Genomic DNA, 27,789 nt, shown 5'->3' with positions numbered 1-27,789 from the left:
GGTTGTTCGAGCAGGGGGCGGGGGGGGGGGCGGGGGGGGGGGAGGGGGGGGGAGCCAGGAGCCAGGAGGATTTTAAGATTGAGGCCAGCCCACGTGACAGACTTTGTTTCAAAGAAAACAATGCAAAACTACGTACCACCAGCAACCCATACATGCCTGCAAACCACATAACCCCCTTTCAAGTCCCTCCAATTTTGACTGTAAGATCAATTCTTTCAAAGTAATGGTAATGACAAGGATCTGTATAGCTCCAACGAACCTGATTAAATGGAGGTCCCTTCCCATAAGAACTTTTTGCTACTGGAGGCTGAGCAGGTATCTGAGAAGATGATTTAGTGCTGGAAGCTTCATCTACTTCTTTTCGGTTTTCTGTGTTTTCAGGGGTTTTTGAACTTTGGTCCTCACTGAAGAACCAAAATGGAGAAGAAATCAAAGAAACAAAAAAGAATTACAAAAGCTAATGACTAATGTTTTCTGTGTAAAAATGTTTTCTGTATGATTTCAAGGGAAAAAATGTATAAGACAACTAATGATAAAGATTTGTGATGTTAATTCATTTAAATCAATACTACACACAATGTTTCTGTAGTGGCTTGGGGACTAATTAGCTCACATTATCAAAGTATAAAATAAAATAGCAGTACGGCAGCTGCTCAAGCTGGATATTCATCTGTGATGTAAATAAATCTAAAACATTCTTTTTCTGTCCTCTCAAAATATCACCCAAATATAAATAAGTGATATTAAAATATCAATGACTACATTGTAATTTATTCTGGGTCAGTAAGAAAGATAAATTAGCTTATTAAAAAACCTCAACACATCTTGGATATCTTACAGATGATCAATCATGAAACTATAGCATACTATAATGGCATGTCTGAGAAAATTACAATTGGGGCATGTAAAGGCCCGACTTTTTTAAATTTCTTTTCGACACAGGGTTTCTCTGGGTAATCTTGACTGTCCTGGACTCACTTTGTAGACCAGTCTGGCCTTGAACTGACAGAGATCTGCCTGCCTCTTCCTCCCTTAGTGCTGGGATTAAAGTGTGCACCACCACACTCAGCTAAAATCCCAACTTTTTATTATACATTAACCCATATATTCCCATTTCTCTTTTAAGAGTAAAACAGTAAAAAGTTAATAGGCCCATTTTCTAAAGCTCTAATGCTGTTTGCTAAGCTTTTAAGGACTAAGAAAATAAAAATAAATAATAAATGAATAAATAAATAAAGCAAGAATCTAAAGCAATTAAATAGTCTAAAGAAAATAAAGAAATCCTATTTACAAAAACTAAATGTCTATGAATGAAGCATCTTTGCACAAACAGCTCATGTTCTGTCAACAAAATTATACTGTCAATAGCAAAAATGTCACAAGTTACCTGCTGTTCTCTTTAGGACTACTACTCCCTTGTTCATCATCATCACTGAAATTCAGCTGTTCTGTATAATCTACTTCCATCTGAGCACCTGAGAAAAGAATGAAAACTTAGATGGACCTCAAAAAACACCAACCGTACCATTTTAAAATGCTTAATAAACTCTACTTCTTACCTGCCCAACCTTCATCAGCTTCAGCATCTAGGTTATCAAATTTATCGAGCTCTTTCAGTTCTGATGCACTAAGGATAGAAGGGCGTTCCGGCTCGGAAGCCCAAGAAGGAGAAGGACCTCTTCCTCGAAGGCCTCTAATGAATAGGAGGGCACAGAAAAAAAAATGTTTTAATTATATTGTGTTGGGAGTATTAAAACATTGGAATTTCACTTCAAATCAACATTAGTGTTTTCTATAGTAAGATATATACTGGCATGACACAACCAAAACCATTAATATATAATTTGTAGCTTAAAAAGTTCAAAATATTTTTTTACTTAGAAATGAGTAATATTTATGATGTTAAAATTCCCACATAAAGCAGAGAAAAGAATGGAGTGACTAACATGGGAGGAAAGGAAAAATAATTATCACTGGTTTTAGGATGCTTTCCTGCTTTCAGAATTTTATGAAAACTAAATTTTTAAAACACTATTTTAAAATAGTCTTAAAAAACGATTTTAGTTTTCTTTTGCTGTTGTTGTTTTTCCCACACAAGGTTTCTCTGTGTAGCCCTGGTTGTCCTGGAACTCACTACGTAGACCAGGTTAGTCTTGAGTTAGAGATCCACCTGCTTCTGCCTCCCAAATGCTGAGATGAAAGGCCTGCATCAAACTGCCTAACTACTATTTCAATTTTATTTTACAAGAGGTAGCACATTTTTAAACAGCCAACTATACTAAGAACAGAAAAACGAATACTCAATATTCAAAAACATCTCAATAGGCACATATCCCCTGTAGGCTTTGTTTAAGTCTTACTTGTTTGTTTCAGATAAAGAAGGTGGGAACCTCATGGGGCCATGTAGAGGTGGATATGCCATCCTTGGGTACTGCTGAAACATCTGGATGAAGAAAACAAACAAAATCTAGTAATTGATGATACACAATATAAAAGTATGAATGCATGAAGCAATAATATGAATAATTAACTTTGTCTGCTAATATAGATAGACTACACCAATCCTCCTCCCTAACAAACCATATCAATAATGAACCATTTACAGAACAGTGTTTTTGGAAAAACTTTTTTTTTTTTTTTTAAGGAAGAATTTTCACTAGTTGGCCTGGGACTTGCTATAAAAACAGCTTGTTGTGAATTCAAAGATCTGCTTGCCCTAAAGACAAGTGACCTCACACCCCACCTCCAGAAATTCATTAACACAAAAAAGTATTAACTAGGACACAGAAAGAACTTCTGCGTCACATTAAATTTTAGTTTATCTGATGACATGAAAAAGGTAAAAAGCATAAATTCATTACACATGAACCCCAAAAAGCCTTATCCAGGTTGGAATTACTGAGTGTGACAAGTGGATAAACTCAGTGATAAAGAGGAATCACTTCAGATTACAGAAAGGGAAAGATGGCTAAGCTGGTACAGAAAATGGGCTCTCAGTCAAGTTACTGTACAGACAGTAAAAATTAAGGACTGGAAAAAGTCAACACGATCTGTGTAGAATTCAGCTCTCAAGAGTTAAGCTTAAAAATGGGGTGGGGTAATGTTATAAAAACATTAATAACTAGGGGTTCATCTATGATCTGAAAGGGAACAGCCTCACGAAGTACACTTACAGACATATAAGCCTAAAAATGATGTGAATTATGCACTTTAAACACTCTATACATATCCTGAACCAGATTAGATTCTGCTTAAAAAAAAAAAAAAAAACTTACAACAAAACAAAATTTTTTTTCTAGATAAGAAAATTATACTAGAAAAGGACTCAGTATGACTATGCTGTTTTAAAGAGGCTCTTCCTACTAATAGGGCTTAAATGAAGTCAAATTAAACACCAGCTATGTTTGACCAACTATGTATTACGCTTATGTGGCTTATTTGAAGCCTGTCATTAACATTAATTGCAAAAACAATCCCTAAATTCTCACATATCTACTTGTGGTGTTAAAAGGTGTTTGCTTTTGAAAGTTAGTATAACACCTTTTCAAATAGTATCATAGAGGCAGCTGGTGCTGAAACCTTCTCTTCCATTTGCTTTGATCTTTCTTCCAACATCTACACCTGAAAGCTCAAAAATCTAGAAGCACAATTTGAAAATTAGGGAGACCAAACTGAACAGGTAAGTTTATAAAGTTTCTTTTTTAAAATCATACTCTTTCTTAGGATGTTATCCAGGTCAGGGCCTAACACACAAAGAACTGTAACCTTCTATCTTTAGAAAATATTTAACAAGTGATTTCCTCTGCTGTTCTGGAATGGTTGAAACATGGCAGGAAGAAGGAACAAAACACACAACAATTAAACAAATATTTAAACAATGAAACAAACAAAAACAATGAAAGAAAAGAGACTACAATAGAAGTATCCAGCGTTAACAAGATGCCTAAGAAATATGAACTGATCCCAAGGAATCAATTATTGCACTTATCCTAATACCTAATAATCATCTAAAATTTAAGAACTTATTTTTTAATTTTATTTTATCTGTGTTAATGACACTACGTACTTTAACACGTCTTCTTTTAAAATACAACCAAGGGAGGGTGGCGGAATGTCACTCCCAAGGGGAAATAGAATAGACAAAAGTGGATGAAGAGAGGAAAATGGGCAGGAGATGGAATGGAGAAACAAGGGTGGGGATCAGATGTAGGAGGAACAGGGATGGGAGGTGAGAGGGCTGGGAACAAGGGAAACTCTTTGTCAAGGTGGAGGCCTGGGACTGGGCAGGCTTTTGGGAGAATATGGGTGTAACTTGAGCCAAGACTTCTAGCAGGGACACATAAAGACTGAAGTGACCACCTCCTAGCCAGGCAGGCTAGTGGAGGGAGGGGAGCAACAACCCACTGAAAAAAACCTTTGATCCAAAAATTACCCTGCTTACAAGGAGTAGGAAACAAAGATTGAGAGAATGTTCAACCAATAATTGGGCCAACCTAAGACCCACCCCACAATAAGAGCCAGCCCTTGACACTATTAATAATGATTTGCTATGTTTGCAGACAGGAGCCTAACATGACTGTCATTTGCGGGGCTCCACTCACAGCAGATCGAGACAGATATTGGAACTTGCAGCCAAGCATGGGGCAGAGCTCCAGGGTTACTGTGGGAAGTGTTGGGAGAAAGATAGAAGGACCTGGAGGGGACAGGAATCTCACAAGACCAACAAAGACAACTAACCCAGACCCATGGTGGCTTACAGAGACTGAAACATCAACAAAGGAGCACCTGTAGCTATAGGTATATGTATAGGTGGACCTAGGCACACTACAGATTTAAAAACTTACTTAAAATTCAAACACTTCTTTTTTTATTGGCTGTGAACTCCCTTGGGCAACTTAGTAAGCCCCTGAACCTCTTATCATAAAAAGTTTTAAATCTATCTAAAATATATACTAATACAAGTAACTATTAAACTAAAATTTTATTTCCACAATAAATAAAAGTTGTGATATGGCTATTAATATCTGTGCTTCCCTTTGTTTTTTTTAGACAGGGTCTCACTAAGTAGCCCTGGCTGGCCTGGAACTCATGATGTAGATCAGCCTGGCTTCAACTTAGAATGCTCTGCTTGCTTTGCCTCTAAGAAAGAGGAGGGAATTAAAAGGTTACCAAATCTGGCTATACCTGGCTTCTTTATTAACTCATGGCTCTAATGCTGAGTAAGGTGCTATAAACATATTTTGTCTCTATTAATGATAAAACAACCTATATGACTAAGGCATGTGATTTATTTACTTTACTATACTCACAATCAATTTTTAGTTAGATGTTAAAGAGACCAAAGACCTATATTTTCCCCACTCCAATTTTCTTCTTGAATCCCAGAGTACAAAATTCATTTGACTGTATGTTTAGCAATACTCACATATGGAGGCATCATAGCTCTATACTGAGAAGCAAGAGCAGGCTGCTGTCCATTCAGTTTGGCCTGTGGAGGACCACAAGCTATCCTCTTCTCCACCACTTTTAGAATATCATTTTGTTCTGATGTTATAGCTGTGTTTTCATCCTGGCCAAGTTGCTTTTCATCCTGATCAGAGGAAGGTGAGCCAGCAGACTTACCACCATCTCTCCAGCAAGCAACGTCTGGTGTGGAGAACAAATTGGAGTTAAGAAAATATTAGTAACCTAACAATGACACCAACCAGCCTAAGCACCTTTCAAGAAAATGTCATCAACTAAGTAGTAAAGGGGTGGAGGAAAACCCATGTGTGGGGCCTCTAATAATGCCTTTAGGCAGTCTAGAGTTATGGATTCTGAAGAAAGAAAGTTATTATACACTTCTTTGACAACCCATCAAAGGAGTATTAGAATCTCTATGAAGCTTTATCAGTATTTTTGTAGTTGTTCAAAATCATTACTCTCCCTTGGTCTATTGTCAGATAGTCATGTATTTGAGAATTCTAGAGGTTAGGAAAAGTAAGTTGGATGTCTACAACTCAGAAGAACTGATGGAGATGTTTATATCATTTACTTCTAGTCAACTATTACTAGTTATGCAGGCCAAGGTAAGCAGATCCAGTGACATTATCTTGGTTAAATGTTTAACCAAACAAAACCACTCTGGTTTTAAGGAAACCTTGAAACCACAACTATTAAAACTATTAAAAGAGACAGACAAATATCCCCCATTCTAGAAAAAAGTTTTTTTTACATTAGCCTCTATCACTTAATCTGCGGAAGGCACGTCATGAGCTGTACTAGCAAAAGGGGCTGTAAGAATCCTTTAGTCACAACTTCTAACTAGGCCTCTTTTGGATTCCTAGCCTTTAGAAACAGTGGGAGATCATATGTTGGGTTCAGTTTCTTGACTCAAGCTGCCATATTTATTAGGAGGCAATAGGTAACTTTGAGGTCAAAATTTAACCAATTGCAGAAATAGTCAAGCCAACACAATTTCTAATTGATTAGTAATATTATAAATGTTAAATAAAAGTATATGATATAGTTAAGTTGACAGGAAGTAGGCTAAAATGTGAAAAACAATATAACATTAAAAATATGGACCTGTAAAATTTGTCAGAGGAATCTTAAAGCTAAAATATTTGCATATTTCTCAAACATTTCATATTTCTATTTTTAGTTTCTGCTTTATCCTACATATAAAGTATCATTCACTATCTAAAATAATATATTTCTTCATTTTGAGTTCAGAAAGCAAGCAATCATGGGATACAAACAAAAGTTAAAAAAATAGATCTTATACAATGGGAAAAATGTGCTAAAAAACTTATTACTATAGGAAGATCAATATAAGGCTAGGCACAGTAGCATATGACTAGAATCCCAACCTTGGCAGGCTGAGGCAGATGCATGCATGTGATAAGGAGGAAGAAAATGAACAGGGCAAAACCAAAGGTAAAAGAATTACGTATTACTAATGTAGACAATTCCTGAACATCTTACAGATTTTGATTTAGTAAGTTTGATATAATTATACATTTCCAATAAGCTCTATAGTTACAGTGGTACTACTGAGACAAAAATTCTAGTTATAAATGAATACACCAGTCTCTAGAGAGTAGGCAAGTCCTATGTGCAAGAGCACACGAGTGACATCAAAGATAAAACATGCAGAAAGCATTCTCACTTGGTGGGCGTAAACTTGGTCCGGGTCCATAGTTTTCATCATTTCCTTCCTTTTCTTTTTTTTCCTGATCTCCAGCTGCCTGTAGACTGGGAAATTCCTGCTGAAACTGACTATTCACTTGGATTCCTAAAATTTTTTCAAAAACACAATGAGGTAACTTTTATAATGAAGATAATTGAAGCAACCCTCCCAGGATAGAGCTCTTGCTTCTTTCTGATGAATTATTAATTACTCCACATTCTAATGATTGTTTATATCAATAAAATACTAAAATGTACATTAGCCTTTAAAAAATTAATGAACCGCCACGAGGAGACAGAAATCTGAGAGAAACCTGCAGATACACTGTAGAGGCATCAATGAAAAGGACTAGGCAAGTGAGCTGCTACTTTGCTTCTCTTGTATTTTTGACTCCCACCCAAGTCCAACTTCTTCACTAAAAGCATTTAACAACTGGTTTAAATTGGATTACTGAAATGTACTTTCTGACTAGATAACCACCAAGTTCCAAGCAAGACTAAGATGTTTACATTTGATTTACCACTAAATAATTAAGGCCATCTCACTATTCATTTATATACGTGTCCATTTTTACAAGTATTATAGCTACTGTGCTTTATGGACATTCTCTAATTTTTCACAAACCGGAAGTCCTTACTAGGGTATGTGAAAAAAGGTGGGGCATTTAGGGAAATGAATACAGTGTCTATATGTGATATATCTGTATTGATCAAAGTGTTAACGATATAAGCCATGTCTTTTGAGCTGTAACAACTTTTAAAAGGTAGAGGATAACTTACAAACTTTTCTTTAGATCACTCATGACTTTTTTGAAATGTAACTAGCCTAATAAAGTTTAAGGATATGAACATATCTCTTGGCAATGCTTTCTACCTTGGTTTCCTGCATGGCTGTTCAATAACCATCAAACCTAATCAGATCCCCCAACTAATGTCAACTTACCATCTCCTTGCCCACCTTGCTTGTTACTGGCCCATGATTTGGGAGCAGGTGCTACTTCTGGGGGAGCTGCAACCCCAGGTTTGGGCTGTGCTGGTGACACCTCTGGTGCTCTTTAAAAAAATATTAATCCATTATTTCAGATATTACACGTTAAAAAATTTTAAATGCATGTAAATTAAGTATGCTAAGTTTGGCTACAAGTTTATTAATATAAATTATAGATGTATCACTCATAAATGGTTCGCTCCTGCATTATTTCCTTTATAGCTGTGGCTGTTTTCTCCTATTCATCTCTACCTTTGAATAACCTATGAAGATGACAGCTGCTTATTTTTTCATTTTGTTAAAAAAATACTTGATACTAAAAATAACTACCAGTATGCTTCAAAGAAATACATATAAACAGAAGTGTAAGTATAAGCAGACATACAGCTTATGCTGGAATAACTAGGGGCAAAAGCTAGGCAAACTTCAATTTTAGTTGATAGATTCACCACTGCATTACAATTCAAGCATGTAATAGCAATCTGTCTAATCCATTCTCACGAATAAAACAGTTCGCAGTTTTATGCAATCCTTGTAACATGGTAATACTGAATGAAAAGATAATTAAAGAAACTAAAAAATGACAGTACTATTTTTGGTATACCCAACCCCAGCTCACTTGTTATTATAAAATAATTCTAAAACAAACTAAAGCTTTTACAAAGGTGGTCAAATATACCATATAAATTAAGCAGAAATATGGAAATTTGACAAGATTCATGCAAACAAAACAACATAAATCCTATCAACTGCACAATAACTTATTCAAGCTTTTAAAATTACTGTTTAGCCCAACTAATAATCTGGCACATATCTTGACAAATAGAAGACAAAATATTTACTAATGAATGATGACTAAGGCTAACGTAATAGTACCAATTCTTATTTTTCACTTACTTTGTAAATAATGCCTGAGCACCCATGATACACCAAGCAGTTTCTATGCTGGAAACAGAATTCTTAGGCATCTTGGAATTTAGGAAACAGAACCAATTTCTTATTTTTTTTTCTTTTTATTTCTTTCTGAATCAATTCCTACTCCCATTAGAAAGAAAATCCCTGATTTGAAGGGGTGGGAGAGGAGGCAGTATGGTACAGGCTATGTAATATAAGTAAATTTGTTGATTAGCTACTATAGACAATGCCACTAGGCTCAAAGACTGTAAAAGTGTGCATACACATTTATTATATATTTACTTTAATAGCATATATACACATATAACATATAATAACTCTCAGAATTAATCAAGGACCCAGAACGCTGGGTTCTACCCTCATATGAAAGTTTGCAGTAGATGTTAGTTGGGCTTATAGTAGATGTTTTGAGTTAATTTTTCATGTTGTTAAATAATAGTGTTAAGAAAGGTCAAAGATTTTATCATTCTGAGATAGCAGCCATCAGATGAGCATGAAAGAGCAAGCTAACTTGTTTCCATTTGATGAAAGATCTCTCTGAATCTTAACTGTCATATACTAGTTTTATATGCAATAAAGGCTGGATTTTCACCACACAGCAGTTACCGACACAAAAGTTTCCTACAAAGAAAGAAGTATTTTATTCTTTTAACAGATTCTGACTCACTTTTCTTCTTCATGCTGCTCTTGTTTTGATGCCCATCCTGTGCCGTCTTTAGGCACAATATTCACATTAGGGTCATTGCCTTTGTTCTCTGCTTTGAGACTTGGGAGGTTAGCAGGTGGAGGCATCCGCCGTGAAATACCAACTTTTCCAAGACTCTGTAACCCATGTCGAGCTGCAACTAAAAGATCAGTAACATCAATTTTCTTAGAACATCTACTGTATTATCCATCTTATTCAATGGAGTCTCTGAATAGTCCCTAATCTCAAAACAGATCTCTGAAAACTCAGTTTATAAACCTGTAACAAGAAGGTTAAACAAGCCATTCAACAGGTAAGTCATCTTGGGAGCCAAAGCAAGATCTCTCTCAAAAAACAAACAAAACAAAACAAAACAAAACAAAACAAAAAAAAAATCGCACACACACAAAAAAAATTTGCACCAAACCCTGTCCCCCAAACCCCAAATTTCTAAAAATGCAATACTGCAGGCCTCGGGGGCGTATATGTATGTGATGCTAGTTCTGAAACATTTTAAACAATCTATTCAAAGTTAAAATGGTAGCATACAGCTCTAAATACACAATTTGGACAGTGGAGGTAGGGAAACTGCTCTAAGTTGGAGGCTGGCCTGACTACATAGTTTAGTTTAAGCCAGTTAGGTTTACACAACAACAAGATCTTGTCTCAACACCTCCTGACCCCCAACAAACAAAAGAATGTTACAGATATAAATTATGTTCATAGTACTGTAAATATTCCACTTTTCACTATATTATTGGCTCAAGGGACCCAAGTTAAAAGACTTTTTTCCTGTAGCTAAACTTGGGGGGAGGAGGTAAGAAAAGAATGAATGGATCTTTCCATGTTTTTTTTTTTTTTTCTCTTCTCTATAGTCAGAAGAGAGAATATAAAAGTATGTATAAAAGGTTCTGTGAGGGGCTGTAAGTTAGCTCAGAGGTTAAGACCACTGACTGTTCAGTTCTGAGCACACGTTTCACAGCTCACAGCTGTCTGTAACCTCAGCACCAGGGGAATATACCTCTGCAGGCACCTGTACTCATGTCCACATACCCACATGAATACATACACCACACCAACACATAATTAAAAAATAAATCTTCAACATTCTCTAAGTATAAATTTTCAATGGTAAAATATTTAAATTCTTTCCCCCTCTTTTGCCCTGTGTATGTGAACAGATACAAAGGGCAATATAAATGGGCTCTCCCTAGCTTCTAATCAAAAACAGTAGATAAAGTACCATCTGCATTAACAAACCCATAAACACTATAAATTCTACTGGGCCTACTCACCTGTAGTCTTCTGTGTTTCCAAAGACTTTCCTTTGTAAGTATTAAACAAACTGAGTGTTGCATACTTTTTCCCATCCTTTGCTTTTGTGCTCTGGCCTGACTTCTCCGACATTTCGGTGGAAACTCATCGAGTCCAAAACCTCCTGCCACGCCCCTTAAAAGTAGTCTTTATGATACACATAAGAAAAAAAAAAAAAAAGGAAATTTTTAGTATAAGCTGATAAAAAAAAAGCTTACTAAATTCACATTTCCGAAGTGATGAACCTAGTTTACTACTTAATAATGACACATTATTTAACATTATTTAAAGTTTTAAAATGACTGGTCTATCAGTCTACATGGAATTCATCATAGGAAAATAACACCATTTCCTTCAATAGAAAAAAAATCTTAAACAGAAGCTCTAACTTAAAACTCGCTTATTAGTAAAAAGGAGAAAAAGAAATTATTTCTCATACTGCCCTTTCAATTTAAAGAGATAATGTTTGTGTGTTTTCTAGAGGGCCTAGGTAGGGTGGAAACAGGGCAGGGTTTGGCTAATTCCACAACAGAAACTATCAATAGCTTAAAAACCATAGAGTACGAGCATATTAGCTAAGGACAGTACAACTTTCTACACAAACATTTTAAAAACTCATGTCGTATCAGCAACATGCCACACAAGGGTTTTTGTTTGTTTTACAGTTCTGAGGACCTTACACAATATGCTAGGCAAATCAAAACTACATATAACCCCAGTCCTCCAGATATACATTAAATACCAATTTGTCCTTTGAGAGTTTAGGAAAAAGCTATAATCACAAAACTACATATACAATTTGCTACTACCTACCTATCAATCCTCCAGCACCCCCACACACATTCACTTAATTATTCAATGACGATTTTAAAAGGAAAGTATGTATGGCCAAGCATGGGTGCACAAATTTTTAATCCTAGCATTGTGAGGAAGAAACAGGTTCAGGGCCAGCCTGGTCTACATAAAATTCCAGGCCAGCATGGGCCATACAGTGAGACCTAGTTTCAAGAGTTAGGGGTAAGGAGATCTGTATACACTTACACAATCTAACCCACTGGCAAATTTTCATCAATTTCATGATACAGGAAAAAATAGATACAGTGACAAAGAGGAACAAATCTATCAACACTCATTATGAATAGGCATATTTACACAGATTCTCAACTTGTTACCCAGACTATATAATATTAATTATACTAAGTTATACTAATACAGGAGTGAGAAGCTGAGTAGCAATGTTCTATCTTCTCTCTCACCCCAAATTAAAGCCTACTCTTCCTCCTGTGGGGTATACTTTGTCTTTGACCCATTTCTCATCTCTGCGTATTTTCATCAAAACTCCTGTTGCTTCCAATACTAACTGATCATCCCAAACTAACTACTAACACACCCCACTGCCTAATTATATTTTTCTTTTTGGAGCACACTTTCAACTTCACATAGAATATAGGAATATTTTTGGTTGTGAGCATAGCCTTTATGGCTGAGCCATCTTTCCAGCATAAAAAAATAAGTTGAAAAATTAAACTATGAGAAACAAATACTTACATGTTAACCAGAACTCGACACAAGAAACCCAAATATTAAATCTATGAACAGAATTCACCAAGCAATAAAACAAGTGAGCAAATGTGTTAAAATGCTCAATTCAGGAAGTCAGGCATGGCTGGAACATGCTTGTAATACCTGCATCTAAGAGTAGAAAAAGGAGACTCAGGAGTTCAAAGCCAGCCTGGGATACACAGTGAAACCATGTCTCAGAAACCAAAACACTATATGCCATAATCAAATATAGTTTATTCTTGGGAGCAAGACTGATTAAACACACAACAACTAATCAACTTTAACTTGCAACCAAATCTGATAACTTGAGCTTAATTCTTGGGCACCCCTTACCTGAGGAGGATAGAACTGATTTATAAAATGTGATCTCCACACGTGTGGGCTGTGGTGTACACATGGTGCACCCTCCTTAAATACACAAAAACTTTTAATCCCAGCACGAAGGAGGCAGAGACCTCTGTGAGTTAACCAGCCTGGTTTACAAGTGTGTTCCATGACAGCAAGACCTGTGTAGGGAGATCCTATCTCAAAATAATGGGGGAGGGGCAACTGCCATAGCAAAAAAGAATATGAGAATCAATTTAAATAAGGAAGGAAAATATATGCTCACTCAAATTGAACCACTGATGAGAAAAATTAAAGATGTATTAGTAACAGAATAAATAACTAAATTTCTACAAAACCAAGGAAGGTCCCATATAGGACATCCCCAAGATATCTGGGGTTACGTAGAGGTCTCACAAAATTGCCCAACTGCTAATTTTGAATTCCTGTGCACAAGAGTAGTTGGGACTATAGGAAAGTGCCATCATGCTTGACTGAAAACTATCTGGGAGGGGGCGATACAATTGAAGATCTCTTCCTCCCTTCCTCAAAGATGATACTGTAAGGCAGAGTTGGTGATGGCTTATACCTTTAATGTGCAAGGCAGAGTCAGGTTAATCTCTGAGTTCGAGTCTAGCTTGGTCTAAAGAGGAATTCTAGGACAGCAAGGGTAACACAGAGAAACCCTTTCTCAAAAGAAACCTTGTTTCAAAAAAGGTCCCCCCTCCCCCACTCCAGCCACTGACTATGCAGGTGAAGCACCTTATAACACTCCTGCTCTGGTCAATGGAACATGACCCCCCCCACATAGTCATACATATATAATATGTAAATAATACAATCTATATAACATAATATAATTATTAAATAACAATATAATATATATCCTTGATTAGGTCAAGGATGCAATGACTGAAGACACATGGAAAATTGGCAAAGGCTTCCTTTGGTTGGAAATTGAATGTTGACAGTGTACACATATACAAATCTATAAAATAATACAGAACTGGCAATATGAACATAGAGAGGGCCCAGAAATATAGGACCCAGTAGACATCTCCCAAAGATAAATTTGGCAAAATATAGTGAAAAAGGCAACCCTTGAATAATACTGGTGTTGATATAATTAAATAACAAAATTATTCCCTCACAGATAATCACATTCTTATGTTAATTACTCCATAGCAATATTCACACTGAACTAAAACATGCAAACACTCAAAAGTGTATCGTCAAGGATGAATGGACAGAGAAATTGTGGTGAACACAAACATGGAGATTTTTTAGCCTTAAGAAAGTTGATAGCTAGGCATAGTGGCACAATCCCAGCACTTAGGCAGGCAGAGGCAAGAAGATTGCTATGAGTTAGAGGCCATCTTGATCTACAAAGCCAGGAAAGCCCAGGCTACACAGAGAACAGAGATAGGGCTAAGCAAATCTGTTTTTTAACCGGTCCTTTCTATTTGATTTATTGAGTTTATCAGAAACAAATGTTAGTTATTTCTGCATCAGAGGAGATACATGATATTTCTGCTTTGCTTTGTTAATGTGGTAAGTTACAGTGCTTGAGCTTTGACTGTTGAGCAGAGCAAACCTTGCAATTTGTTTGCATCCTAGGAGTAAAATCCAAGACCAAGGCAAATGCTTTAACACTGAACTATATTCCCACCCCAGTGGTATTTTGTTTGTTGGTTTGTTCTTTGCAATACTAGACTTTTTTTTTAAGATTGACTGATTCATTCATTCATTTCTTTATTTATTCGTGCACAGCAGAAGAGGGAATCAGATTCCATTAAGCCACATCTGGTTGCTGGGAATTGAAACAACCCCCTCCAAAAAAAAAAAAAAAAAAAAAAAAAGGAAAGAAAGAAAGAAAGAAAAAAAAAACTGCTATTGCTACCTGCAATGACACAGATGAACCTTAGGCTGAGGGAGGCCCAAGTGAATGCATATTATCTAACGTGGGCTTGATCAGGCCAAGGACCAAATGCCTCAAGACACATGGAAAATTAGCAAAGGCTTCCTTTGGTTGGAATTTGAATGCTGACATACACAAACTAGCAACTTCAACTCCTTCATCCCAGATGTTTACAATAAGATAGCACCTACCCTACGAGATTAGCTAACTCTCCATCCCCACCCATGGATAAAAGTGATAAGGCTCCAGTTGGTGCCACTCCATTGTGCTAAATGAAATAAGCCAAACAGAAAGAGCAACAGCAGGAAGACTAAAGAACCTCATTTATGTGTGGAAAATTCAATCAACCAATACACAGGAACAGTGAAAAAGTACTTAGAGGAGGTAGTAAAGAGGAAGGGAAGAATTAGGTCAAAAGGAAGAGACTAATTGTGAGAATTACAATTAAAAGGAGAAGACTGTACACTGCACATTTAATAAAAGTCTGGATGTTAGGAAACAGCAAGATCAGGAGCTCAAGGTCATCCAGTTATACAGTGAGCTCCACACCTTAATAGATCCTGGGTGTTAGGTACTTTTAGCACTCCTTCAGATAACAATGGAGATAGAGGTCTACAGCAAATTGCTTAACTTCAGTAGTCATTTAGAGTTTACCCAAACGGTACAATGTACACTTCAAATACATAAAACCCCTGAACTTTAAAAAGGCAAAACAAATACTCCTATAAATTATATAGAAATTCCAAATATAAAGGACTGAGGCTGGAGAGATAGCTCAGAGACTGAGAACACTGGCTGTTCTTCCAAAGATCCTAAGTTCAATTCCCAGCAACCCATGGTGGTTCACAAAAGAACTGTTCCTGAAAGTCACAAAGTACTGGTTTTACATAAAACAAAAGGTGTGTTAAAATGAGTTTTTGTATAGTTCACATTCTGTAAAATGGCTGGGTGCACACCTGTAATCCCAGCACTTGGGGAGGCAGATCTCTGTGAGTTTGAGGCCAAGCTGGTCTACAAAGAAGTCTAGGACAACCAAGGCTACACAGAGAAACCCTGTCTTGCGGAAAAAAATATCTGTAAAATGTCTTTCTGAATATATACCCACCAACAGTTCTTCCCAGATAAAACACAGGAAAATACAGTGGATGCACTTTCTTAAGTTAAAAAGTAAACAAAGGATCCACCTCTCAGAATACTGGAATAATGAAGATCTTGCTCTCAGGAGCCACAAGTCACTCTTGATTTTGTTTTATATTACCTACTATGGTGGGAGTAGATGAAATGTTGTTATAAATATGACAGTTAACAATGAGATCAAAGGTAAGGGCAAACTACATAGTGTTACAAATATAATGTCTTTGTTGTTTCAAGACAGGGTCTCCCTATACAGTTCTGGTTGTCAGAACAGGCTAACACTGAAATCACAGTGATCCTCCTGCTTCTCTGCCTGGGATTAAAGGCATTCACCACCATGTCTGGCCTTACACAAATATAATTTCTAAAGGCACAGAATTTACAACTATAAAAAAGAAAGGTGGCTAAGTAAGAAAGGGCAATCTTAAAATAATCGCTTCAGTTAAAATTAAAGTTGAATTTTGCCTAGGGAAGCACCATGCCACTCTCAGGTCAAAAATTTCACTCAAACATGTACTTGAGAGAATACCACTGATTTGTTCAGAAATGAAGCTAGCCAGCAACAGAACCCAGGTAACTAAAAACAAAAACAAACAAAAACCCGGCACCAAGATTTAGTTTTATTTTTGGATTATTATAATCAATCACAATCATTGTGTAGTGGTTTGAATAGTTATGGCCTCCACCACTCATGTGTTTGAATGCTTGGCCATAGAAGTGGCAGTATTAGCAGGTGTGGCCTTGTTAGAGTAGGGATAGTCTTGTTGGTGGAGTGTGTCACGGAGACGCAGGCTTTGAGGTCTCCTATACTCAAGGCAGGCCCAGCGTGGCATACTGTTTCCTTCTGCCTTTGGATCAAGATGTAGAACCCTCAGCTCTTCCAGTACCATATCTGTCTCCATGTTGCCATGCTTCCCACCATGATGGTAATGAACCTCTAAAATTGTAAGCCAGCCAATTAAATGTTTTCCTTTATAGGCATTACTATGGTCATGGTGTCTTTTCACAGAAAGAGAAACCCTAAGACACATGGCTACCTAAAAATTTTGTAAGAAACAAAGTAATGATCAACACAAATAGCATAGAGACATGAAATACATAAAAACATGAAACCCTGAAACTTACTGGATATGGTGGCTCACACCTGTATCTCAGCATTGGAAAGCTAAAGCAGAATCAAGCCAATCAAGATCAGCCTATGCTACATACTAGATCTTTTCTCAAAAACAAAAACCAAACTAAAATGACACATTATCAACTGAGTCTTTTAACAATTTCAATTAGTCATTTATGTGCACAGTTAGGATTTCCTAAAGAGCGAGGGGAAAAAAGGGGCCAAAACCATCACAATCTAATGAAAATCCAGATCCTAAAGACTTAACAAAGCTAAAATACAATACTCAATGAACTACTCCAGGGAGATACTGCTTGGTGGTAGACCACTTGTCTAGCTTGTATGAATCTCTAGGTAAGAAGTCTAGCACTGGGGCTGGAGAAATGGCTCAGTGGTTAAGGTTAAGAGCACTGACTGCTCTTCTAGAGGTCCTGAGTTCAATTCCCAGCAACCAGATGTGGCTTACAACTATCTATAATGGAATCTGATTCCCTCTTCTGCTGTGCACGAATAAATAAAGTGTATAAATAAAGAAATGAATGAATGAATCAGTCAATCTTAAAAAAAAAAAAGTCTAGTATTGCAAAGAACAAACCAACAAACAAAATACCACTGGGGTGGGAATATAGTTCAGTGTTAAAGCATTTGCCTTGGTCTTGGATTTTATTCCTAGGATGCAAACAAACTGCAAGGTTTGCTCTGCTCAACAGTCAAAGCTCAAGCACTGTAACTTACCACATTAACAAAGCAAAGCAGAAATATCATGTATCTCCTCTGATGCAGAAATAACTAACATTTGTTTCTGATAAACTCAATAAATCAAATAGAAAGGACCGGTTAAAAAACAGATTTGCTTAGCCCTATCTCTTCAAAGAGGGAACAAAGAAAGGGTATCCACTTTCCTCTCTGTTCACAACTATACCAAAATAAAATTCTGGCCAGTAAAAGTTAAAGAAACAAAAGGAAATCAGATTAAAAAGAATAATTAAAATTGTCTCATCTGTTGATTATAGGGCTACATACATAGAAAAGCTGGTAAGGGCTAAAGAAAAACATAAGGCATAGCAAAATTATACAAAGTCTGAACACACACACATACACACACAAAAAAAATCAACTGCATTTCAATATAGCAACAATGATCAGAAATTTAAAGTAAATATAACAATTACCATTTAAAACAGCATTAAGAGACTACTTGGGGAGGGTTACAAAACATTAAGATGAAGCCTAATGAGCGAACACCTAATACGTGCGTGCGCACACATAAGTGAACCCATATACCTGAACGAAGGCAGGAGGCAGAGGCAGGCACATCTGAGTTTGAGGCCAGCCTGGTCTAGGGTTACACAGAGAAACCCTGCTTTGAAAAACAAAGCAAAACAAAAGATAAAATTGGTGATAAAACAATACACAAAATCTAAGATAAATCATAAGAAATAAAAGTTCTCTAGGAAAATTTAAAGTACCAATTTTGGCTTAGAAAAACAAGAGTTGTTGAAAAGCTTTCTTGCTCCCCCTCCCTGTTTCTGGCCTAGCTCAGATAGTCTCACATTTAGAGTTTTCTCTTCTCAACCAGCTTGCAACGGTGCTCTAGTAATTCATGGACCAGAGATAGAAGAATCTATCTTAAAAATTTGGTGCCTCATGTTCTAATGTTGTGATTTAAATGACAACAGTGTCACTTCAGATATCAACAATGCTACAGATTAGGGAACAATATGAGGAACGTAGATTACTTCTAATTAGCTGATCACTAAAGGCTACTCTGACTTGGATCCAAAGACTTGGATCCAAATGCAAAGAAAACAAAGATGAAGAAAAAGAAAAGGCAAATGCCCTGGAGCCCTGAGATACCTATCATGTTCAAAACCAGAAAAACTAAGAAACTGTCCCAAAAGTTGTCCTGACTTCATGACCCGCACCATGGCATGCTCGCATGCACACTTTTTAAAATCCACAAAGGCAAAGGCACCACTTGTCCTTTTATAATATACCACAACATCTAAAACATCATGCACAGCTATTAGTTTTCAACACGTATCTGTTTATTTTGTTAAATACACTCTGAAAACTTTGTGTAACCTACAGATGACTGACTTGCTAAAATTTACATCTGAGAAAATTAACTTGCTCCAGCAGGTTTTAAAGACATTTATTCCATTGGTTAAGATTTTAGTATCCATATCCATATACATGTATGTATGTATACAACACAGGAGTGCTTGTGCTACCCTGAGACGTGTTGGAGATGAAAGTTAATCTTAACTTTAATTCAAGTGCATAGCAGAGTTGTATGTGCCTGTGATGAAAGGCAAGTAAGTTCCTGACAAGAATGAACTGAATGACGATATAGTAAGTGTGTGTATACATATTTGTATATTACCTTTCTAATTGTTTTTCCCGTATAAAAGACAAGACTCACTCACAAGTCTTTGACCATCAGCTACTTTGTCTATATTCATTTGTATGGAGCCATACTGACCATACTTTATGAAACTTGTAATCAACAATCAACAAGTAAAACAAAAATGTAAATGAAAAACTCAGCTGGGAACAGGGCAACAAAATTCTCAGATGACAGGAACTAAAGGAAAATGGTCCAGTAGGTTCCACCCAAACAGGACCTGACAAACCCTAGCACCAAGGTAAATACCAGACATAGTCATGTAACTAACAGCTTGAGGTTGTGGGGGGAAGGGCAAAAGGATAGCTGGGGCTGGCTGGCTCCTTACTTAGCTCCAGGTCTACCGCAGGATACAACCAATATCCTCCTCTGGCTTTTCCTCTCCCTGCCCCCCTTCCCTACTACTTACTAGTTTATGCAGAATTGCTAAGGACAGGCTGAGTAAAGTTTCCTTGAAAACCTTCCCTTACCCCTACGTGTATCTACAGAACAGCCCCAACTGCAACCCACTGAACTTTAGCCCAGAAATGTAAGGTCAACCATAAAATTCATGCCTAAAAGAGAAAGGGAGAAGAGGAAGTTAAAGTAGACAGAAATCAGATTTTGTAAAGTTTGCTAGATGGACAAGAAGTGCTGCATTTGTGTTTATTCTACGTGCCAGGAGCCACTAGAAGAAAACTAGTGGAAGAGAAATAATTGCTGTGTGAATACATGGCTGCGGTTGACATTAATATTAACAAACCAGTACAATTTATTTCATTAGTAATCCCAGAAACCCTTCAAACCACTTGTTTGCAGCCTTTAAGTTCTGATTTTAAAAACATCAGTGCAATTACAGGGACCAAAACCACTATTTTCTGTCAGTATAATTTCTAATTTTAAAAAACCTCAAGGGGGTAGAAAGATGGTAATAGCCAGGACCAGGGTCTCTCCTACAAGACTGCCTTTTCTACAGGATAGAAAAGCTGCACCCAAGAAATCACAACAATATGTTAACCTATACAAAATCGAAACAATGACAATAGTTGACAACATGAAGAAACACCCACAAATGAAGAGCTACAGGCTAGCAGCTGCTGAGAGGAGAAACTAGTTTTCTCCAGGGAGAAAGCCCTCAGGTAGCTTATTCGATCCCAAGGAATCAGTCCTAAACACATGTACATAGGAGCAGCACTAAAGAGATTCAGCAGGTTGTACTTATAATTATATATACATATATAACAATAATTAAAGAACAAGAGGCTATGAATTTGTGAGGGATTGGGAGTAAGAGTTGGAGTGAAGGAAATTATGTAAATATAGTATTCAAGTATAAAATTCTCAAAAAAAATAAATTAGCAAAAAACAAACAACAAAAAAAAACAGCCTCTGGGCTAGAGATAGCTCAGTGGTTAAATGCATTGGGGCTGCTCTTACAGAGGACCTGGGAAGAGAAGAAGCTAACCAGTGAGCTTCTTTTTGTCTTTCTACCCTTACTTCATGTGAGAACAGTGTTCAAGTTGCATTTTGAAAGCAAAACCTCTGGCTCTTAACCAGACACTACAAAACTGGGAGAGACACGTTACAACAAAGCTAGCAGATGAAAGCAGAAAGGAGTAAGGCAGAGGAGAGCAAATGGGGCTGGTGACTTCAGCAACAGTGACTTCAGCAACAGTCACCAAAACTACTGGCAGTAACAATACTGATCATGTACAAAGAATCAAGCTTGTTAACGGGCTGGTTTTGCTCAGAGGACAAAGGAAAGAAGGTAAAATAGCAACAGGCAGGGCACCTAGATGAAGAAATACAGGCATTTTCAATCATTTTTAAACTTTTTAAAAGACTAAGTTTAATTCTCCTTAAGATTTTTAAAAGGTGATATGTTCTCCACAAAGTAAGTTCTTTTCCTTCAATTTCTCCAAGAGCATTTTCTCTCATCTCTAGTCTTAAAAATACTAGTAAACTTTGGTATTTATTTTTTACATGTATAGAATTATAGACCTACATTCTAATTTAACAATGTATTTTGGAACCCACCTTTCAAAAACGTTTTGGCATGCAAAATAATGTAAAATTATGGACTGTGTCTCAGAAGTACTTAAAGTCTAAATCATTAAAATTCACAAATGAAGAAACTTATAAAAAAAGAAAACCCATACAGCTAGAAAACAGTGGCTTCAATATTAATTTAGGTGTGCTCAAAAGAAGTGCCCAATAATTTTATCATAACAAATAAAATTTTTATTTTCAAAAGGAGATTAGCATCTTAAATTAAGTAACATATTTAAAGTTAGAGACTCTAAATAGTTTGTTTTCCTTCTCATAATGTATTACAATATAGGATGCCAAAGATCAATCATTACACACAATTAAGTGATGCCTCCATTAATAAAGATGACCACCTGTTTAGAAATGTTATTTTCAAGTATATAACATAAAAGCACCACAGATTAGAATAGGAATTTGTGTAATCTGAAAATTATGAAAATTATGAAACCTTAACCCAGAAGTGATGGTATTTAGAAACATAGTTGAGAGGTAATTAGGTTTAGATGATGGCATAAAAGCCATGAATAAATCAACATTTTTAGCGACAACAGAGCTCCATCTGTCATGAGAGTACAATGAAAAGAGCTCATGGGTAAGCAGGGAAGAAAGCCCTCCTAAAACAAAGCATGCTAGCAACTTCAGCCTTCCAGTCTCCATAACTTTGAGAAAGAAATTGTTTAAGTCACCTAGCTATATTGGGGGCAAGAGAGGATTGATGTATTAAGTCTAGAACAGAGTATTTTATTACTCCAATTTTAACTAGATTGTCCAATTTAAAATGACCAAACATTCACCAGCCCAATCCATCCTAGTTTCAATATATTCAGTATTCATGAAATATAACCATTATCAAAAGTTACTTAATTCCTTCATCTTCGGTCTGTTTTTGAAACAGTACTCTGTACCAGGCTTAACAATATTCCTTAGATACAAATAAAAATAAGAATATTAGCCGGGTGTGGCGGCACACACCTGTAATCCCAGCAGAGGTAGATGGCTCTCTCCATAAACTGGAGGCCAGCCTGGTCTCCAAAAGCAAGTCCAGGGCAGACAAGGTTACACAGAGAAACCCTGCCTCAAAAAACCAAAAAAGATTGGTGATGAACCATGATGGCTGCCATCCACATGGTGGCCTCCATTATGGTGAAGTTAACAGCCAAGCTGTAGGGTAACCAGTTACTGAAATTTTTGAAGTGACTTCCCTGCATAGAGGGGGGAGAGGGGGAGAGAGAGAAGAGAGAAAAACACATACACACAGAGAGTCCCTGTTACTGAGAGATTTTGAAAATTAAACTAAATATACAATAAATAATAGAAAAAACAAAAGAAGAAATAAAAACAGAAAGCTTTTCTGAAATAAAATAAAAGGAAGCCACGCTGGGTGTGTGTGGTAGTGCACTCCTTTAATCCCAGCACTGTGAAGGGAGAGACAGGTGGATCTCTGAGTTCTAAGTTTGACTTGCAGCTGGAACCCTTTTCTGAGAAGTACTGTTTCAATAAATAAAAACTAAGTAAGTACATAAGTAACTGCATAGATAAACCCACAAGCGGTAAATACATACAACTACTTATGTAACAGTTACACTGTTTAGGTGTATTAAGTAATCTAGAGAGGACTTAATAGTGTATGGGAGCATGTGCACTGGTTAAATTCGAACACCACGTTAATTTATTTGAGGCGGGATCTAATGTAATTTAAGTTGGTCTCAACTTCACACTATGTAGGCGATGATGTTTCTGATCTCCTGTCCCTCTGTTTCTTCTATTTCCCAAGTGTCAGAACTATAGGCCTGTACCAGTCATTTTATTATGTAAGAGGAGTTGGGCATTTATAGGGTTTGCTTTGAGCAGGGAACTTATCTGAATCCACTGAGTACTAAAAAATGACCAGTAAGTACAGTCTGGATAATCTGCTAGACCCTGTCCTTTTCTTTGTCTCTTGTTAAAAAAATTTTTTTGGATAGAGCTGGAAAGCAGACATAACAAATGAAATCATAGACACATCTGAAAGAACAGCAATATTTTAATGATTTTTTATGATTTAAAAAGATCTTAGGGGCTGGAAAGAAGGTTCAGTGGTGAAGCGCACTGTCTGCTCTTCCAAGGGACCTAGGATCAACTCTCAGCACCCACATGGCAGCTCTTAAGTGTCTGCAACATAAATTCCAAGGGATCTGACACACATAAAATAAAGTTAAATAAAATATTTAAAAAGATCTTAAGACTGTTAAAGAACTGCAATAACAATTTAAAAATTGAATTTCCCCCGATGTGGTAGTGGAGTCTATAATCCTAGCTACTGAGGCAGATTGCTTAAGGCCAAGAGAGGGGTAACTAAACTGGTTAACAGAGGTAGGGCTTCCAAAACAACAACCCCCCCAACAAACATGACTTTTTAAATGCAGTCTGTATGAAAAGCCTCTAGTTCTACAACAGCTAGCATTATGACAGCATTACCTTACAAATATATTGCTGTGTTAATAGAAATCTGATGCACAGATCTCAAATTTTAACAATTCTATCCAAGTTTGTACTTACCACACTAAGTTTAAGGTTATCATGCTCAAATCTGAAGATCATTATTAACAAACTAGGCCAATCATAAACTTTATAATTCTTTTTCTTTTCTGGTGACTTCCTTCAATGTATGTGTGGTGTATATGTTGGGAGATAGCCAGGAGCGGTATATGTAACTCCCATGAATAGAATCTACCAGTTTCTTAGGAAAAAAAAAAAGAGAGAGAGCTCTGAAAAGAAATGAGGAAGAGAGGAAAAAGATTTTAATGCTATTTTGGCATTCGCAATTTGGGCTCTAGAAACACCCTAGCATAAACACTATTTACATTAAAGACTGACTGGCAACCTCCCAATCACAAGTGGCTTCCAGGTAAAGAGCAAGCTACTGTATTCCCCAAATTCTAAGGCTTAATGCACATTATAACAATTAGAAATTTCAATGTCTAAAATGAAATCCAATGATTTTAAATACTTTAATGATTATATATTCGAGGTATAATGCTATTTTAATGTGTATATATGTAATATACACACATAACAGTCAGTGATCAGAGCAACTGTCATATCTTCTGTCTCCAGTGTTAATCATTTGTGTAAGAAACTTCAAATGGTTTTAAAGTACATTTATTTCCATAATAGCAAAGCCAAAAACAACACAATATGTTGAAGGCCTCTAAAATACCAAAAACTATCATTTCTATTTTTTCATTCGTTTGGTTTGGTTTTTTGAGACCGTTTCTCTGTGGCTGTCCTGGAAGAAACTATCATTTCTCTAAGAACAATGTATAATACAAATAACTGCCAGGCCACAGTTGCAAACAACACTACTGGGTATGGTGGTGCACCCCAGTAATCCCAGGACTTGTAAAACGGAGGCAGGAACATTAGAAGTTCATGACCAACTTCAATTATGAGAACACATCTCAAACAAAAACAAAAATGAAATGAAAATAAGAAAAATATGTTTCCAGGACAAAGAAAAGCCTTTACAATTAGAAAAACAACCTAACTTGCAAATCTTTCATACAAAGAACAACAAAAAAACAACACTGCTTAAAAAAAAAAAAAAAAAAAAGTCAGCTTCCCAGTGGTATCCAAGCAGAGGCTGAGATGCATAGCCAAACTTTGGGGAGAGTACAAGTAATCTTATGAAAGGGGGAGACAGAAAGACCTGGAAGGGACAGGAGCTCCAAAAGGAGAGCAACAGATCCATAAAAACTGAGCCCTCTGGGACCTGAAGAGAATGACACCCCAACCAAGACAATGCATGTAGAGGACCTAAAACCCAGGCTCAGATGGAGCCCATAGGCTCAGCCTCCAAGTGGAGACCCTAGTAAGGGGAGCAGAGACTTTCTCTGGCATTAACTCAGTGGCAGGCTCTCTGATCACCAACCCCTGGTGGAGCAGCCTTGCCAGCCCACAGAGGAAGACAATGCAACCAGTCCCGAGGAGACCTAATAGGCTAGGGTCAAACAGAAGGGGACGAGGACCTCCCCTATCAGTGGACTAAGGAGGGGCCATAAGGGGAGAAGAGGGAGGAGTGGAATTAGGAGATGAGAGAAGGGGCCACAGCTGAGATACAAAGTGAATAAATTGTAATAAATGATTAAAAAAGTCAGCTTCTTCTGTAGGTCAATGACAAAATGTGATAACAGTATAAGGCTTCTTAACTTGCAGTCTCATAACAAATCCAAAGTGTTTCTGGAAGCACTGAACCATGCATGCTGTGTAGACCTTCGTGCCATGCAACAATGCTGCCTGTAACACCTTGGTTAGTACTGGCAATGTCTGTGTGCTATGAATTCCAGTTGTTTTACTGTACCTATAGCTTCTGATTGTATAGAAACAATGATTTAATTATGAAAAACAATATTTTCCTGTCATTCCGCAGCATGTATCAAATTAGTTTACCTTTAGACCATTATTATGCTACACTGTCTGATTTTAAAACTGCTCAAGTTGATGACTTCACCCTCATTCCAGTTTAGAATGCAAGTCTTACAAATTCCTAAGACGGTCCTTAACATAGTTCTGATATTTATATTATGAACTTAATGTCATTCTCAGTACTGTACCAGTCAACCTCTGAAAAATGCTCAAGACTTTACATTGTATAAAGCAAATACTTAAACTTCTTTATTCATGCAAAAATAAACAAGCTATCATTGTCTATAAAGCTTTTATCTTTGAAGAGTAAAATACCAAAAGTATTGTTTTAAAATAAATTCATGATTATTACTATGTTTGTTTTGTATATTTTGTATACCAAGACCACAGACAAAAAGAAGCTTATGTAAAAAGGTTAAGAAGACCTGTCCTAGCAGCTGACGAGAGATGGATTAGTGATAAAATGAACTTTGCAAACACGAATGAGAACGAGGATCAGGATGCACTGGATGTGGAAGTGGGAGAAGCCATTTGCACCTGTAATCCCAGTGGGAAATCAGAGACAAGGGGATCCCTAGGATTTTCTAGCTAGTCAAACAGTGAGCAGATGTGTCCAGTGAAAGATGGATGTTCTCAGTACGGTAGAGAGCATTGAGGAAAACATGTAATGTTGGCTTCCACATCTGCAAACACACACACACTGCACATAAACACAAAGGCCTGCTCTAGAAAAGTACAACTCTCACATTTACTATTTATTTCAAGTGATTATCTGGGCACCCTTACTGAATAGGCACAGCATTTTAAACTGCTTTTTATATACAACTACTCCTAAGACCAATTCCATAGTTTTCTAGTCAATCTTACTTTCTGGGAAGGCCAAAGACTTTTAAGCTATGGGGTAAGTATTCTTTCCCAGAGACTCAATCTTTCAGATAACCAAAGGGTTAGAGTGGGGGCTGGAATCTAAGTATAACATCCTTTTCCCAAATTACCAACTCTCCCAATATTGAAATGTTGGTCTTCAAACATTAAAGAGAGTATATTCCTTCCCTTACACTTTCTAATTTTATTTTTTCCATGTACAAATGTCAGAAATAGCACATGACACCTTGTCTTCAAAATGTCAAAAAAAACAAAACAAAATGAAAACCCCTCCTCCTGCCTGTTGAAAGACGGTTCATCTTTCTACAACCTGATCTTAATTGTGGTAAATAACACACAAATCACAGTATTAGAACCACAAAACTATACAACAAAAAGTACTTTATTTGATAAATAATCTAATACAGCAATATAACCAAATTTCACACCTCTGTCCAAAGCCTCCAGCCAGTAATGCTCTGCTCTTCTCTCTCTCTCTCTTTTTTTTTTTTTTTTTTTTTTGGTTTAGGACAAAGTAATTAGTCAATTACTAGGTATTACTGGACTAGGTAGCCCAGGCTGACCTGAAACTAGCAGCAATCTTCCTGACTCACTTTCCCAGGCATGAGCAACCACATTCAGCTTGCTTTCTTTCTTTTTTTTTTTTTAAGTTTTATTTAGTTAGTTAATGGGTGCTCTACCTGTACATGCCAGAAGAGGGCACCAGATCTCATTATAGATGGTTGTGAGCCACCATGTGGTTGCTGGGAATTGAACTCTGGATCTCTGGAAGAACAGACAGTACTCTTAACCACTGAGCCATCTCTCCAGCCCCACATTCAGCTTTCTTTTCCCACTTTTAAACTAAAATTTGTATGAGCCACTTCCCTAACTTGGAACAGTAATTCAGTATCTCCCATCTTATGCTTCTTCAATTTAGATCTAAAAATTTAAACTTAAT

At 36.7% G+C, this 27,789-nt stretch overlaps 1 protein-coding gene across 11 annotated transcripts in view; it reads right to left on the bottom strand.

Moving 5' to 3' along the window:
* The window catches only part of Prrc2c (proline rich coiled-coil 2C), a 74,679-nt gene that overhangs the window by 39,687 nt on the left and 7,203 nt on the right, over window positions 1–27,789 (bottom strand). For 7 of the 11 annotated variants that reach the window (XM_055624726.1, XM_055624719.1, XM_055624727.1 and 4 more), the window contains exons 2-10: window positions 11,054–11,219; window positions 9,741–9,918; window positions 8,114–8,223; window positions 7,151–7,276; window positions 5,426–5,646; window positions 2,361–2,443; window positions 1,560–1,693; window positions 1,388–1,475; window positions 260–404 (exon numbers count right to left, since the gene is read on the bottom strand). In XM_055624726.1, coding sequence (XP_055480701.1) covers window positions 260–404; window positions 1,388–1,475; window positions 1,560–1,693; window positions 2,361–2,443; window positions 5,426–5,646; window positions 7,151–7,276; window positions 8,114–8,223; window positions 9,741–9,918; window positions 11,054–11,165 — 1,197 coding nt within the window. In that variant the 5' untranslated portion in view covers window positions 11,166–11,219. The remainder of the gene's footprint in view (window positions 1–259; window positions 405–1,387; window positions 1,476–1,559; window positions 1,694–2,360; window positions 2,444–5,425; window positions 5,647–7,150; window positions 7,277–8,113; window positions 8,224–9,740; window positions 9,919–11,053; window positions 11,220–27,789) is intronic. The other 4 variants (XM_055624721.1, XM_055624725.1, XM_055624729.1 and 1 more) reach the window with 2 other exon arrangements.

This window comes from Psammomys obesus, unplaced genomic scaffold (assembly GCF_907164565.1).
Source record: "Psammomys obesus unplaced genomic scaffold, mPsaObe1.curated_primary_1811, whole genome shotgun sequence".
Taxonomy (NCBI): Eukaryota; Metazoa; Chordata; class Mammalia; order Rodentia; family Muridae; genus Psammomys; species Psammomys obesus.
The sequence above is the reverse complement of the archived record's forward strand: the minus strand, read 5'-3'. Positions and strand labels throughout refer to the sequence as shown.